This window comes from Engystomops pustulosus, chromosome 1 (genome assembly GCF_040894005.1).
Source record: "Engystomops pustulosus chromosome 1, aEngPut4.maternal, whole genome shotgun sequence".
NCBI lineage: Eukaryota > Metazoa > Chordata > Amphibia > Anura > Leptodactylidae > Engystomops > Engystomops pustulosus.
Genome location: NC_092411.1, coordinates 31,309,171 through 31,326,253, shown reverse-complemented (window position 1 = coordinate 31,326,253; position 17,083 = coordinate 31,309,171). Strand labels below are relative to the sequence as shown.

Below are 17,083 nucleotides of genomic sequence, written 5' to 3'. Positions count from 1 at the left end.
CTCGTCTTTCACGTTCCTAGACTTTCACATTCAGTTCCCAAAGTTACCATATATGCAAATCCCCCTAAGTGAGCCTGCGTCTTTCACCGTGCTGAGTGCAGCATATTCCATTTCACGTCTCCTCCACAGCAGCACCTACAGCATAAAGAAGTTGAACTTTCCTCAGCGAGTCATACACAGGCAACTCCTTCAATTCCCCCCGCAATCACAAATACTCTTCAGTGAGTCACAAACAGCCAGCATCTCTCTAAACTCTCCAAAGGAGGGAGGAGGGATTGAGGATCCCTCCTTCCTCAAAAATTCTCTTCAGCTAGACACACACAGTCAACATCTCTCTAAACTCCCTCAATCCCCTCTTCCTCAAAAGTTCTCTTTAGCTAGGTACACACAGCCAACATCTCTCTAAATTCCCTCAATCCCTCCGGCCTCAAACATTCTCTTCAGCTAGACACACACAGCCAACATCTCTCTAAACTCCCTCAATTCCCCCTTTCTCAAAAATTCTCTTTAGCTAGACACACACAGCTAACAACTTTGTAAACTCCCTCAGTCCATCCTTCCTCAAAAATTATCTACAGCTAAACACACACAGCCAACATCTCCCTAAACTCCCTCTAAAGTTCTCTTTAGCTAGGTACACACAGCCAACATCTCTCTTAACTCCCCCATTCCTCCCTCCCTCATTTATTCTCCTCAGCAAGTCACATGCAGCCAACGTCTGTTTCAAAGCATATTTTTTTTTTTCGCCAAACAATTGGAAAGCACTGGGTGAAAATTTTTACTCAAAAACTAATCTATGATGTTCCCCAGGTCACAGGAGCTGACTGTGCAAAATTTTGTTGTGGTGTTTTACATATTAAATTATGTGTAGGGGTGGCCCTAGAAATTATCTAGAAAGCATAGCCTGACTATATATTGGCTGTAAAACGTAGGACTGATAATGGTCCCATGAAAACACAAATAAGGTCAATATTCAGAGCAAAACAACATAAATAATATGCTTAAAGAAGAAATATGAAAATTTATGTACCAGTAATACGATAATACATGGCTCTACTCAAATTCTAACCATTAACCAAGACAATGGAGCATATGTAGTATGCATTTATTTTAATTTTAGATGATAGGAAAACAAAAATGTAGAAAATGTAGAAAGAGGCTTATAAAGAGCTGCAGATTTACTTGTAGGGGTGGTTTGGGCAGTGGTAGACAACATTTAAAGCATATTTGAGCTTTCATTTAATAGTCTGTGTATATGAGGAATATCACTGTTTATGTATCCCCTCTCCATGTGTGACCAAGAATAGAAGGTTTGCTGAGATCAGTAGTGCCAGGGTTCCATCTACTTGATCCAATAGGGGTCTCACAGTGGTTCCATATAGTAGATTACAACAATAGATGTATCTTTCTACTATTTACTATTGATTAATATCTTAATCTCTTAAAGAGAACCCGTCATGCAAAATAACCCCCTAAACTAAATATATTTTCATAAACTGCCATTAGAAAGCATTGCCTCTATGCCTTCATTCCCTCTACATGCCTGTAATCCTAAGCAATGAGGTCCTAAAGCTGTATGCAAATGACCTGTGAAATGTCCAATGAGTCATTAGCATATTCAAGCTGCCCAGCTTATTCATGAGTGGGAGGTACAGCCACACCCCCAGTGCTTGACTGAAAGCTGCTCCATGTAATGGTTGCTCCATGTGCTTGCTGGTGAACACGCCCCCTGCTGCCTATGTGTGTGTGTGTATAGGAGAGATACAGCAGCTCCAGGCAGCCATGTTATAGCAGAACATGTCAGGTACTTGTGTAGCTGATGTCTGTGTCTCTGTGTATTAGGAGGATGCAGCATGTCAGCAGTTGCAGCACACACACTAGCAATACTTTACTATACATTACACACAGACATGAGCAGGGGGAGGAGAGGGGAGGGGTAACAGGGGTGACATCACTGCCTCTGACCATGTGACCAGTCTCATTTACATAATAAAGAAATTATGATTTTACAATGATTAATGTATGAAATAACTAGATAAAGGCTGTGATGGGATCCTTGTGAGCTGCTCCGACAGGTAGTGGTGACAGGACAAGTGACACAGACCTGATGACAGGTGTCCTTTAATCTCTTAAACAGTTAGAGCCTTTTGTATTCGTTAGATTTGGAACAGCGAGAAAAACAACACATTTTCGGTTTTCTACATTTTATATAAATTTTTAAAATTTAAATAGAATTCTCAAAAATATTTTGATGAAAACCAACAGACAAAAGATTAATGGTAGAAAAGGGAAGACGATTCATAAAGGTGTTTCCGGTGCCATGAATTCTTACGACAGCTGAAGGGAAAATTAGTAATGAATGATTGAGTCTGACAGAAACATAATGAACTAATAACTCATCTGAGAAGTGCCAGTAACTAATAGGATTCACAGCGATATCAATTAATAGAAATTGCCTTTTAAAAGCGAGTAAGTAGGTGATGTAAGAGAATATGTGACTGATAGCTACAACACATCAACACGTTTGACTTTCAACCTACCTTATACACATCCCAGTATATGTCCATAGGGGGGAATTTATTGTGCACCGGTGAATGATAAGGGTCAAAACTGGCAAAGACGCATTGATATTACACCGTAGTGTATCATAAAATGGAATTGGATAGGCTATTAATGTATGATCAGTGGGGGGTCCCAACCCATAGACCCACTATTAAGGGACCCCTGTGCAGTAATGAAAAGACAAAGAAGTTGAAACAGCAGCTTGTAACTCAATAGTCAGAGGGACAGAGGAGGCAGGACTAGCCTCCTGATTGTGAATACAACCAGACTTACACTAGTAGACCAGTGAATTATTTCATAACTGCCAGTATTAAAAATATAGCTAGTAGTGTTATAGACCATAAGGACACTAGATCCATTTAACTAAAAAAAACTTAAAGGTATACTACAACCAAAACATCTATTGGAAAGTGACATTTGGGCTGAAGAAATCGGGTGTCCACCTCATCCTGGTAATAAGACCAAGACTAATAGAAGGGGCTCCTGGTGTTCCAGGTTACTTTACAAACAGAGACAAAGAAAAGAGGAGAAAGACACCAAAGTGTCCATGAAATATTGTTCTCTAACTGTTATATATGAGTATAGAAAATTTTTTTAAGTGATATCCTTTACAGAAGCATCATTGTCATATAAAGGAATAGACTGCAGCTGGCTCATTGTGGCCTATGGATAAGATTTCTGGATGGACAGGGTGGAAAAAAAAACGGTGACCGGTGATGTAATGATGGGTCAGTGTTATCCATATAGAGGTCATTGTACAGGGAGGGGGAGGAGATAAGCTGTGACATCATCTATTGTCAGTAGTGATGTAATGATGGGTCAGTGTTATCTATATAGAGGTCATTGTACAGGGGGAGGAGATAAGCTGTGACATCATCTATTGTCAGTGATGATGTAATGATGGGTCAGTGTTATCTATATAGAGGTCATTGTACAAGGAGGGGGAGGAGATAAACTGTGACATCATCTATTGTCAGTAGTGATGTAATGATGGGTCAGTGTTATCTATATAGAGGTCATTGTACAGGGAGGGGGAGGAGATAAGCTGTGACATCATCTATTGTCAGTAGTGATGTAATGATGGGTCAGTGTTATCTATATAGAGGTCATTGTACAGGGAGGGGGAGGAGATAAGCTGTGACATCATCTATTGTCAGTAGTGATGTAATGATGTGTCAGTGTTATCTATATAGAGGTCATTGTACAGGGAGAGGGAGGAGATAAGCTGTGACATCATCTATTGTCAGTAGTGATGTAATGATGGGTCAGTGTTATCTATATGGAGGTCATTGAACAGGGAGGGGGGAGTAGATAAGCTGTGACATCATCTATTGTCAGTAGTGATGTAATGATGGGTCAGTGTTATCTATATAGAGGTCATTGTACAGGGAGGGGGGAGGAGATAAGCTGTGACATCATCTATTGTCAGTAGTGATGTAATGATGGGTCAGTGTTATCTATATAGAGGTCATTGTACAGGGAGGGGCAGGAGATGGGCTGTGACATCATCTATTGTCAGTAGTGATGTAATGATGGGTCAGTGTTATCTATATAGAGGTCATTGTACAGGGAGGGGCAGGAGATGGGCTGTGTCATTTTGTCTAGTATCCAGAGAGCAATTTTGTACTTTGATAATGACATGGAAATTATATATTAAAAAGTAAAAACTTGGCTATGATAAAAGGTCAATTTCTGTTGATTCCCTTTAAGTATTTTGCACAATATATATTTATTTTATTAAACATTATGAGCCAAATATTCATTAAAGTACACAAGCAAACATTAGGCAAATGATCAGTAGCAACCAAATGTATATATTTTTAAATCTTTTCTTCTCCCTGGACATTTTCAGGTGCACCCTAGACCTTCCTGCTTTATTACGGGTCAAGGAGATACCACAGATGGTTGAAATAAAAGTATAACAATGCAATATAACAATGCTGGTTCCATTATTCTGAATATGGAGGTTTTTTTTCTCTACATTGGAACAATCTCCATACTACACCTGGCATCACCCTCATCACCTCTTAGCAGGATCCTCACAGCCGGGAGTATGGGATCACAATGTCACTAATCAGCACAAATCCAATACTTTCTTGTTACTTTATTTTATATTTTATGTTCCGTTGGTTTGTGGCCGCTCCAGGAACACAACAGATTTATCGAAAAAATGACAAAAGAAAAATATTAATAACCTACCTAAGAGAGCAGACATATTCTGAAAAATCCTCAGCAGCTCGGGGGTAACGGAGGGACAATTTTCCAATGTCACCAACCTAGAAACGATAATGACTGTGAGATCATTCCATCCTGTGACACGGGCATAGATTAGTGACAGCGATGATTTTACCTCTCGCATACATTCGCTTAACTTATATATTTTCTGTAGACAAAACAAGAACATTATAAATGAAAATGTATGGCCAGACAGCCGCTGATGTCATCCGGCTGTATGGAAATCTCACGACAAGATCTTGTACCTGCAGCCAGCAGGTTTCCAGTGAATCTATGTGCAAGATTTTCAGACAGATGGATGACCCCAACGGCTGTCTGGTCACAGCTAGTGGCGGGAGGGGTGTATATTAATGAACAGGGGGGGGGGGGCTGCATAAATTAACTAACGGAGGAGCCATGAGGCGCTCAGGTGACGGGAGCCTGAGCACCTCAGGCTCATCTGCATATTTTTAAAATGATACGGACCCTAATGATCTAGTTGAAAATGGGCTCATCATCCCCTAGAGCAGTGGTGGCGAACCTATGGCACTGGTGCCAGAAGCGGCACTCCAAGCCCTTTCTGTGGGCACTCAGGCCACCAACCCAGCAGGACCTTCTGCTGGCCCCACTATTCTCTGAGTACAGAGGGACACTGGAAAGAAGCTAAAATGATGCAAATTTTCTATCTTGTCCTCAGAAGGCTAAAATGATCGAACGTTGTTAAGGAACAGGGAGCAATAAGTTACTGCTTTAATTTTTGGTTGGCAATAAAAAAGGGGGTTTTGGGTTGCAGTTTGGGCACTCGGCCGCTAAGAGGTTCGCCATCACTGCCCTAGAGGTTAAGAGCACAAATTATAAGACAGTCTATATCCTTTTTAAGTTTAAAGGAAGGAGGCCAAAGATTACAAATATAAGAAGATTACCACAGTCTCGGTGCCTGGATCTATGGGTAAGTGTCCCTGGTTTATCATGATGGATTTTGATGGTAGATTTAATTTAAAAGGGATGTACGAGGTATATTGCACCACCAAACAAACTGATCAGCAGGAGAAGGACCGGTGGGATGCAGGGACTCCCACCGTTCAGAAAAATGGGGAGGGCGCATGCTCAATAATGGATGGAACCACTGCATGAACATGTGTCCTGACGATCGCCAAGCACCGCAGTTATCTTTGGCATTCCCATTCACTGTCTATAAAAGTAATGTTGATATCCAGATTCTTTGCACAGAGTATGGGATAACAAACCCCCATCGCCCCATAGAATGGGGGTCCCGTTTTCCCTAATGAGAGGAGCGGTAGGAAGAGTGAGAGCAGGAGGGCAAAAAGCTGTTCACATAATAGGGGATAACAAGCTAATCAGCAAGGGTCCGACTGCTGGGCCCCCGACCAATCACCAGAACAGGACCTTCAGTGAATTGCAGTATGGTGGACCCATTATAATGGGTGGAACTGCAGGAAAACCACACATTCAGCTTCTACATTCAATCTTATGGTAGTGTCTAGAATTGCTGAGCACAGAAAGGGATAACAAGCTGATCTGTAAAGGTCCAAATATGGGGACCCCCAACAATCCAGAGAATGTGAGATAATGGGGCAGATTTACTTACCCGGTCCATTCGCGATCCAGCGGCGCGCTCTCTGCGGTGGATTCGGGCCCGGCCGGGATTCACTAAGGTAGTTCCTCCGACGTCCACCAGGTGGCACTGCTGCGCTGAAGTCCGCTGAAATGCACTCAAGTACACCGGCCTATTCCTGGTGAAGGTAAGTGCAAGCTCCACGACACTTTTTTTTTGTTTTTTAAATGCGGCGGTTTTTCCGAATACGTCAGGTTTTCGTTCGGCCATGCCCACCGATTTCCGTCGCATGCATGCCAGCGCCGATCCGCCAAAATCCGATCGCGTGCGCCAAAATCCCAGGGCAATGCATGGGAAATCGGATATATTCGGGTAACACGTCGGGAAAACGAGAATCGGGCCCTTAGTAAATGACCCCCAATGTGTGGAGCAGTGAGTGCAGGAGATAGCAAAGTGCTGAGCATAGAATGGGGAATAGCAAGCTGATCTGTAAGTATCCGAATGTTGGAACCCCCACCTACCACGAGAACAGGACCCTCAGCAAAAATGGAGAATGGGAGTTCTTGTTAATGAGTGAAGCAGCAGAGCAATCAGGTGCTCCATCCAATTGTATGGCAGCGTCGAAAATTGCTCATAGGCCCGGGGATGGGAGTAGCAGAGATAGCTGAATTCTGTGCTCAGCAATTTCCAACACTATCAAAAAATTAAATGGAGGAGCAGGACTCATACTCAACCTGTCACTCCACTATTAGTGATATTCAAAACCACAATTCTACAGTTGTCTCCAGCGCTGTCCGATTCTCTGGAATGGTAGGGATCCCATCAGTCAGATCCTCATCAATCAGTTTTTTATCCCTTATCCAGCAAATAAGATATAACAGAAATAGCTGGCACAATCCCTTTAACTTTGATGACTTTGCTTAATTCAAAGTAAAAATCACGTATTGCCTCATTTATGTTGCAACATAGGCCACACCCCTCAAACCCCACCCCTGAATGAGGACACACCCCTCAATGTTGAGTCTAAAATGCATACTAGATGTGTTGGATGGTATTAGAGACAAACTAGACATTAGTCAACCCTTTTTTATTTTTTTAGATGTGAACCCTTACTCATGACGTGAAGGAAGAGATGGAAGAGTTGGCTCTCATCTGCCAACATCTAATTCCGACAACTGAATTATTTTACTCAAAGGAAATAGAAATCAGCTGTAAAACATTAAGATCCTTCATTTCTGAATCACAAGAGCCTCTTCCAGCCGTTATATATCTACAGCCAAATGGAAAGTAGTGACTCAGAAATTGACGGCGAAAAAAGTTTTTTTTTATTCAGTCATTTCTGAAGTATTTGGGATGAGTACAGACAAATATCCTTTATAATATAATGATATTTACATGCCCAAACACTATCCAGACTGATATCCAGTCATCCAAATACCAATGCCAGCTACTGGCACAATAAGTATGCCTGTGCTGCCCTCCTCAGCTCCCTGCCAGTACTACTTTACATAAAACAACCACATGTTCCCATAACAATATTAACAAAAAAAACCCCACAGTTGATCATGATAAATATAAAATTAACAAAAACATGAAATGTATAGTGGGAACAGGAGCTGTTTTTCTGTGTGACAACTACAGCAGTCTATAGGGAAATCGATCCATATAGAAGAGGGTATTAGGACATCATAGTGACAATCTAACTCTGGGGGTTACACACCAATTTCGCCCGTGACCCCTGCTGATTGACAAGTCATCATGTGATACGTTAGATAATCTGGTCACAGAAAATCTGGGAATTCAAATTTGACCCCATTTACCGATGGTACTTAAAGTCGCAATACAACCCTGGCATCAAAGGTTTTATTTTTATTTACCTTCTGCCTATGAATACGAACGGCGCCATTTTACCTGAGCTCCATTAACAGCATTTAGTGATTTTCTTTATAGGACTCTCATGATTAAAGGCAGAAACAGCCTGGAGATGACACATTGAGGTCTATGGAGAGCTTTATAGATATGCTCAGAGATAGGGGAGGAAGAGATAAGCTGTGACATCATATATTGTCAGTAGTGATGTAATGATGGGTCAGTGTTATCTATATAGAGGTCATTGTACAGGCAGGGGGAGGAGATAAGCTGTGACATCATCTATTGTCAGTAGTGATGTAATGATGGGTCAGTGCTATCTATATAGAGGTCATTGTACAGGGAGGGGGAGGAGATAAGCTGTGACATCATCTATTGTCAGTAGTGATGTAATGATGGGTCAGTGTTATCTATATAGAGGTCATTGTACAGGGAGGAGGAGGAGATAATCTGTGACATCATCTATTGTCAGTAGTGATGTAATGATGGGTCAGTGTTATCCTTATAGAGGTCATTGTACAGGGAGGAGGAGGAGATAAGCTGTGACATTATCTATTGTCAGTAGTGATGTTATCTATATAGAGGACATTGTACAGGGAGGGGGAGGAGATAAGCTGTGACATCATCTATTGTCAGTAGTGATGTAATGATGGGTCAGTGTTATCTATATAGAGGTCATTGTACAGGGAGGGGGAGGAGATAAGCTGTGACATCATCTATTGTCAGTAGTAATGTAATGATGGGTCGGTGTTATCTATATAGAGGTCATTGTACAGGGAGGAGGAGGAGATAAGCTGTGAAATCATCTATTGTCAGTAGTGATGTAATGATGGGTCAGTGTTATCTATATAGAGGCCATTGTACAGGGAGGGGAGGAGATGAGCTGTGACATCATCTATTGTCAGTAGTGATGTAGTGATGGGTCAGTGTTATCTATATAAAGGTCATTGTACAGGGGGAAGGAGATAAGCTGTGACATAATCTATTGTCAGTAGTGATGTAATGATAAGTCAGTGTTATCTTTATGGAGGTCATTGTACAGGAGGAGGAGATAAGCTGTGACATCATCTATTGTCAGTAGTGATGTAATGATGGGTCAGCGCTATCTATATAGAGGATATTGAACAGGGAGGGGAGGAGATGAGCTGTGACATCATCTATTGTCAGTAGTGATGTAATGATGGGTCAGTGTTATCCTTATAGAGGTCATTGTACAGGGAGGAGGAGGAGATAAGCTGTGACATCATCTACTGTAAGTAGTGATGTAATGATGGGTCAGTGTTATCTATATAGAGGTCATTGTACAGGGAGGGGGGGGAGATAAGCTGTGACATCATCTATTGTCAGTAGTGATGTAATGATGGGTCAGTGTTATCTATATGGAGGTCATTGTACAGGAGGAGGAGATAAGCTGTGACATCATCTATTGTCAGTAGTGATGTAATGATGGGTCAGCGCTATCTATATAGAGGACATTGTACATGGAGGGGGAGGAGATAAGCTGTGACATCATCTATTGTCAGTAGTGATGGGTCAGTGTTATCTATATAGAGGTCATTGTACAGGGAGGGGGAGGAGATAAGCTGTGACATTATTGTCAGTAGTGATATAATGATGGGTCAGTGATATCTATATAGAGGTCATTATACAGAGAGGGGGAGGGGATAAGCTGTGATAAGTAGTGATGTAATGATTGTGATTTCTATAAAGATTACCCAATTAAAATAGCAGGTGTCAGTCTATTAAGAAGTCTTACCTATTATACAGGACAGAATAACACAACCTCTATGTGCCTTTCTGTTTCCACTTAAGATGATAAACACTTAAGGGAGCGGGAGGGTTATTATTTCTGCATTTCTATTTGTTACATGTCCTATTTTCTAACCTTTATGATGGCCGGCGCGGTCTCCAATCACTAAAACGACACATTGTCAGTGTTATATGAAGCTGTGAGGGATGAAGGGAACAGACCAAGGGCAGAACACACATTCATCCTGATGGAGAAATATATCATATACAAATACATATTTATACAATAAGGGGACACTTAATATGGATGAATGATCAATAGCTCCATCGATCAGTCGTCTACTGCACAAAACCACAAAATACCAGGAAATACCACAGATCAATGTTCTTTATAAAGTGAGGTAAATTCACTGAGACCGATCAGCCAAAACAGCAAAACCACAGTCAGGTAAAGTATATAACAAAAAAGCATGACAAAGGTGGGATATATACTAAATAAATAGTCGGGACTTGGACTTCATGTGTCAGAAGAACCCACAACGGACATTTATATAGATCTAATTTGCTTAGGTAAGGGCCCAAGTGTGTAGGCCTAGACTATTGTCAGGTCGTGTATGGTTTTTCTAGTCTACAGTAATGACCCCTTCTGTTGGAAGTGGTCAAAGGTAGGGTAATCGGAGAACCAGGTACCTGGTCACGAGAAACAAAGGCTTAATCATAAGGGTAGAACGGAAGGTCCCCCCATCTGTTCCGAATCCACAGAAAACCTACTAAAGTTCAGAAGCAAAAAAAGAAGTTGGTGTGGTCCGATAAAACACATTACCGACATCACATGGAAATCCAGGCCGCACTTCAAAGCATACAGGACTTCAAGGGTCACTTGGGAAATTTGTATCAATCTTACTCACATAGGCTTTCAACCGTATAAACTATGATACTATGAACATATGTACAGTTCATAGACACCTCATAGTTATGTTTATATGAATAAATCATCATAAAATAACAAAAACTGAAAAGTCAGAATATTGTGAAATAATGTTATTAAATAGATTAAAAGGTAAAGGCCACCCCTAAAACCTATATATTTTTTGAAAGCAGACAATCTGGTGATAGCATTTGTCTTTCACAGTTTACAGCCTGTACCAACATCATGAAACTTTGGAACTTTTCTCCTCAATCAGACAAAAAAAACAACTGAGTTTCTAGGTGCCAGGGATCCAAAGTTATATCTCCTAGAATCCAGGACGTATCTCATACGTCCTCAGTCATAATGGTGTCTCCCTGTGAGGATGTATGAGATACTTCTATGGCAGGAGAAAGATTAAAGGCTCTGATACTAAATGCTTGGAGCCAGATACAACTGGACACCCTCAGATGTCTTCTGGAGTTTATGCCTTAATGCGCCCAAACTGTTTTATGCAAGTAACACACAGAATGTTAAAGGTCAGTTATAAAAATATAGGACAAATTTACTAATCCTGTCGAAAAGACTAAAGAGTCTAATATTGTATCACATTCATGTAGATATTTGCTTTTACTTTCCCTATCGGTTGCCATGACAGCCTCAGGTCTTTGTAAGACCCGAGGCTATATGGCTTCTGCAGATTCATAACAATGTGCCTTTGATAGAAACGTCATATTCTGCAATACACCAGTATTGCAGTATATGGTAAGAACGATCAGACCATCGGTTAAAGTACCCTAGAGGGTAAAAAAAAAATAAATGAATAAAAATTGAAATCACCCCCCCTTTCTCTAAAACTGATATAAAACTATGTAAACAGTGAAAATCACAAACATGCTAGGTATTGCCGTGTCCTAAAATACCTGATCTATCTAAGCGGTTATTCCCGGTGGTGAACCCCGTAACAAAAAATAGCCCCGTAGATGTTCGAAATGCCATTTTTATACGATTTTACATCGTCCTCAAAATGGTAGCAATGAAAAGGTCAGCTCATCTCACACAAAAATGACACCTCATACAGCTCCGTACACCGAAGTATGAAAAAGTGATTAGCGCCAGAAGATGGCAAAACAATTTTTTTCCGTATGCATTTTAAAATTTTTGTAAATGTATTAAAACATAAAACCAATATAAATTTGGTATCACCGTGATTGTACCGAACCAAAGAATAAACTGTGGAAGTCTTAAAAACTGGTCCGACAAGAAAGTAATGCAAATGCTTTTTTCTGGATTTCTGCAAAAAATCGATTATAAGTTTATGCAAATTATGTCCTGGCTTTCCTCATGCCATCACACAGACAGTTCAGCGCTCTGTTATTATCCATATTATGCACGCCTCAAGCATGAATGTCATAGCACGGCCTGCCCTCCCTTTCCCCATTCCTGACAGCCAGGAAAAAGCCCCATACGAGTGGTAGATTTCCTTAACGGGCAATTTTCCATTTTTGCATTTCTGTTTTTTAATATCCTCTTTCAACAATATAGCCAAACCCCTCTGGCAATATGCACGAAATCTGTCCTGGCCACAGGAAAACAATAAACAAAAGCATAGGACTGGCCCCTTAAAACTTAACTTTCACTAGTAAATGTTAAAAAAATCTCTTCTTTCTACATATATAGTATAAAACAAATAAATGGTAAAGAATTGGAGCAGTCTTACCAGGTCGGGTGTTGGGCTTCAGGATAGATATCCTTAAGAGAGACCTAAGGGGGGAAATAGTGTGTACTCTCCCTACATGCTAAGTAGTCCCTATTGCCCCAAATGCTCCCGTCCTGACAAGGACAGTACCCACGTTGTCCCTAGACCAGTGTACTGTTTTGCCCTAAAGGTACAACCAAAAAAGTGCTCCCCGTCCCTCCCTTACCTACACGTTTCATCACCATTCACGGTGAATCATCAGGGGGCTAGTGAGGACTGAAAAAGATTCTAGGAGGGGGAGAAAATAATAGTAAATCTGGGGGGCCTAGGAATCCTGGATATAGGTTACACGCAGGCCTTCCATGGTGCTTCCCCAGAGAGGTCGGATCCACCTTTTTTAGTGATATACCTTGGCTAGTGAGCATTAGCCTATTTTGGCCACTTTCTTTATATATAATAAGCCCCACCCATGTGTAAACTCATAGGTGGTGATCAATTACCTGCCTGTATCAAGCGATACATCCACTGCATTTGAAATTACCCGTGAGGGTGTTTCTATTCAACCATGTTGTGTTTTGAGGAGCTTGAAAGTGACTTTGGACCAGGCGATCCTTTAATGATCTCCCTTTTCTAAAGGTAATTTGTGGGGTCTCACTCAATACATCTTGTATATCAGGGTTCATTAGTAGGATGTTCCAGTGTTTTTGAATGATATCTGAAGCTCTCGGCGATCTCTATCGCTTGCTTCTTTAAATGCTTTTCTCAGGACATGGTCGGGGTATTCACTTTCTATGAATCGTGTCCTGAGATCATTTGCCTGCATCTTAAATTCATCATACGTAGAACAATTTCTCGTCAATCTGTAGTATTGACCCTTAGGGATACCGCTTTTCAAACGCAGTGGATGGTGGCTCTCCCATCTTAAAACTGAATTTGTGGAGGTGGGTTTTCTGTAAACCTTTGTACTCACTTCTCCATTCATTTCCCTACTGATCTCCAGGTCAAGGAATGGGCGGATTCCTTCTCCCGACCTCAAATGTGAAGCCCAGATTAATCTCGATATTATTGAGATCTTTTACAGACTCACAGAAGGACTCTTCATCTCCCCTCCATATCACCAGGATATCGTCAATGTATCTGACCCACAACTCAATCCTGTTATTCATGGATGCTCGTTGTTCAGTAAAGACCATGGTTTCCTCCCACCAACCCAGGAGCAAGTTGGCATATGTAGGTGACCAAGGATTGCCCATGGCAGTGCTCCTGAGCTGGAGGTAGTATTTTCGGTCAAACTGGAGGAATTTGTGGGTCAAGAGAAAACTGAGAAGTTCCAAGAAAAAATTGTTGAGAGGAGTAAACTGGTTACCCCTAGAGTTCAGAAAGTGTTTAACCCCCATTAAACCAGAAGCATGGGGAATCGATGAGTACAATGCTTCCACATCAATTGAACAGAGAATACAATCCTCCTCAATAGTAATCCCATCAATTCTACGTTTTTAATCTGCAGTGTCCTGTATATACGATGGGAGAGAAAGTACAAAAGGGAGCAAGACTTTAGGGACTACTTAGCATGTATAGAGAGTACACACTAATTCCCCCCTTAGGTCTCTCTTAAGGATATCTATCCTGAAGCCCGACACCCGACCTGGTAAGACTGCTCCAATTTTTTACCGTTTATGTGTTTTATACTATATATGTAGAAAGAAGTGTTTTTAAAAAAAATTTACTAGTAAAAGTTAAGTTTTAACCCCTTAGCGCTCCGCGCCGTAGCTGTACTGCGCAGCTTCCGACGATTAGCGTTCAGCGCAGTACAGCTACGGCGCGAGCGCATAGGATTTTACAATTGTCACCACGTCTCGCGACGTGGTGACATCGGGACGAGACTTGGGTGACAGAGGCAGGAGGAGTTCCTGTCTCCGTCACCCGACCAATCAAATCGGTCCCGCCCGCCGATCGCCGTGATTGGCCAGTCAAACCTGACTGGCCAATTACAGCGATTTTGGGCTAAAAAACGTGGTTTTAGCCCCTTCCTCTTCCTCCAGCGGCACCATTTTGGTTTGGTATCGCTGGAGAGAGGAGAGAGCGTTACTGTGTGCACCAAAATACACTTTTACACTATAAATAGTGTTCTGATCCTTATCTGATCCCTATTGTTCCCTACAAATTCCCATCCCTATCTGTTTTTTCCTGTGTCCTGTGTGTTCCCTGTGTGATCGCCTTGTGTGATCCCACGTGTCTTCCGTTTTTCCCTGTCTGTCCCTTCTGAACCCAAACGCACTTTTCAGTGCGCTGTGTTAGCGTTGTTCTGCACTGGACGCACTTTTCAGTGCGCCGTGTGAATAGCGCTGCACAGAATCTTTAGCAGTCTTAGCGGTAGTTAGTTTGTCTTAGGGCAAGCTAGGTGCATTTGTAGCGCCTTTTTGCGCGGTGCACATAGGTTTTTTTTCGGTGCCTGGTAATATTTTTTTCCAGAGCGCCGTAGGTGTACCCATACGTAGCTACTTTTTGTGTGTGCCATCTGTGCGGCTGGTCCGTGTGGTTTGGTGTGCATTATCTTTTTTTTTGTGTGCTATCTGTGCGGCTTGTCCGTGTAGTTTAGTGCGCATTATTTTTTTGTGTGCTATCTGTGCGGCTTGTCCGTGTAGTTTAGTGCGCATTATTTTTTTTGTGTGCTATCTGTGCGGCTTGTCCGTGTAGTTTAGTGCGCATTATTTTTGGTGTGTGCCATCTGTGCGGCTTGTCCGTGTAGTTTGGTGCGCATTATCTTTTTTTTTTTGTGTGCTATCTGTGCGGCTTGTCCGTGTAGTTTAGTGCACATTATTTTTTGTCTGTGCCATCTGTGCGGCTTGTCCGTGTGGTTTGGTGTGCATTATATTTTATTTTTGTGTGCCTGCTAGACGGTTTATCCGTGTAGTTTGGTGCACATTATCTAATTTTTCTAGTTCTCTATTTTTTTTGTGTGCAATGTCTCAGAAGACGTACACCGTGTTGGAGGCATATAACATGCTTGCCTCTGACACCGAGTCAGCTAGTGGGAATGATGGTCCCTTTTACCTATCATCATCCTCCTGCTCATCTTCCAGTGACCTGGAAGGACCCCCAAGAAGGCGCCGTAGGGTTCCAGGGACTTCTGCAGGAGAAGTGCCTGGGACTTCTGCAGGAGAAGTGCCTGGGACTTCTGCAGGAGAAGTGCCTGGGACTTCTGCAGGAGAAGTTTCTGGGACTTCTGCAGGAGAAGCGTCTGGGGCTTCCACTGACCCCACATGGGTAGCCCCAGATAATTATACCCCTCAGGTCCCTGACTTTTTGGGCCATCCTGGAATTAACTTTGACACGACAGGGCTCAGAGCTGTGGACTTTTTTAAGTTTTTTTTTGATGAGGCGCTGCTGAATATTATTATATTTCAGACAAATCTCTACGCTGCACAACATATTGCCCAAAACACCACGTCCTTTTATGCACAACCCTACAGGTGGACCCCTGTCACTGCAGCAGAGATGCACAAGTATTGGGGCATAATACTCCTCATGGGGATAGTAAAGAAGCCTTCAATCAGGGACTACTGGAGCACAGACATACTGTACCACACCCCCATGTTCCGCATGGCAATGAGCAGGATGCGCTTTGAAGCCATCCATAAGTTTTTGCACTACACTGACAACACACAGTGCCCACCCAGAGGTGACCCCAGTTATGATCGGTTATTTAAGGTCAGGCCCATATTAGATCATTTTAGTGCCAAGTTTGCCCAGGCATATACCCCCGCCAAACATGTGAGCATAGACGAGTCCCTAGTACAATTCAAAGGGAGACTTCACTTCCGCCAGTACCTGCCCAATAAGAGGGCAAGGTATGGTGTGAAGATGTATAAGCTGTGCGAAAGTTCATCAGGGTACACATACAAGTTCAGGATATATGAAGGGAAGGACTCCACTATAGTGCCCCCAGAATGCCCCCCCTTCCTGGGTGTTACAGGGAAGATAGTGTGGGATTTAGTGCACCCACTGCTGGACCAGGGCTACCACCTCTACCTGGACAATTTCTACATCAGCACCACCCTGTTCAAGTGCCTCACTTCCAGAAATACTGCGGCATGCGGCACTGTACGCAGAATTCAGAGAGGTCTCCCTAAGTCGCTGCTTGGGCAAAAACTTAAAAGGCACGAAAGCAGGGCACTATGCAGCGACTCTGTACAGGCGGTCCCCTACTTAAGGACACCCGACTTACAGACAACCCATAGTTACAGACGGACCCCTCTGCCCACTGTGACCTCTGGTGAAGCTCTCTGGATGCTTTAAAATAGTCCCAGATTGCAATAATCAGCTTAAAATTGTCTGTAATGAAGTTTTATTGATAATTCTTGGTCCTATTACAGCAAAAAAATTTGAAACTCCAATTGTCACTGGGGCAAAAAAAAAAAAATTGTCGGGAACTACAATGATAAAATATACAGTTTCGACTTACATACAAATTCAACTTAAGAACAAATCTACAGTCCCTATCTTG

General features: G+C 42.1%; 1 protein-coding gene across 2 annotated transcripts in view; it reads right to left on the bottom strand.

Annotated features, from left to right (window-relative positions):
- Positions 1–17,083, bottom strand: part of IPO11 (importin 11) — a 315,892-nt gene that overhangs the window by 164,896 nt on the left and 133,913 nt on the right. For both annotated transcript variants that reach the window (XM_072136983.1, XM_072136974.1), the window contains exon 22: positions 4,762–4,838. In XM_072136983.1, coding sequence (XP_071993084.1) covers positions 4,762–4,838 — 77 coding nt within the window. The remainder of the gene's footprint in view (positions 1–4,761; positions 4,839–17,083) is intronic.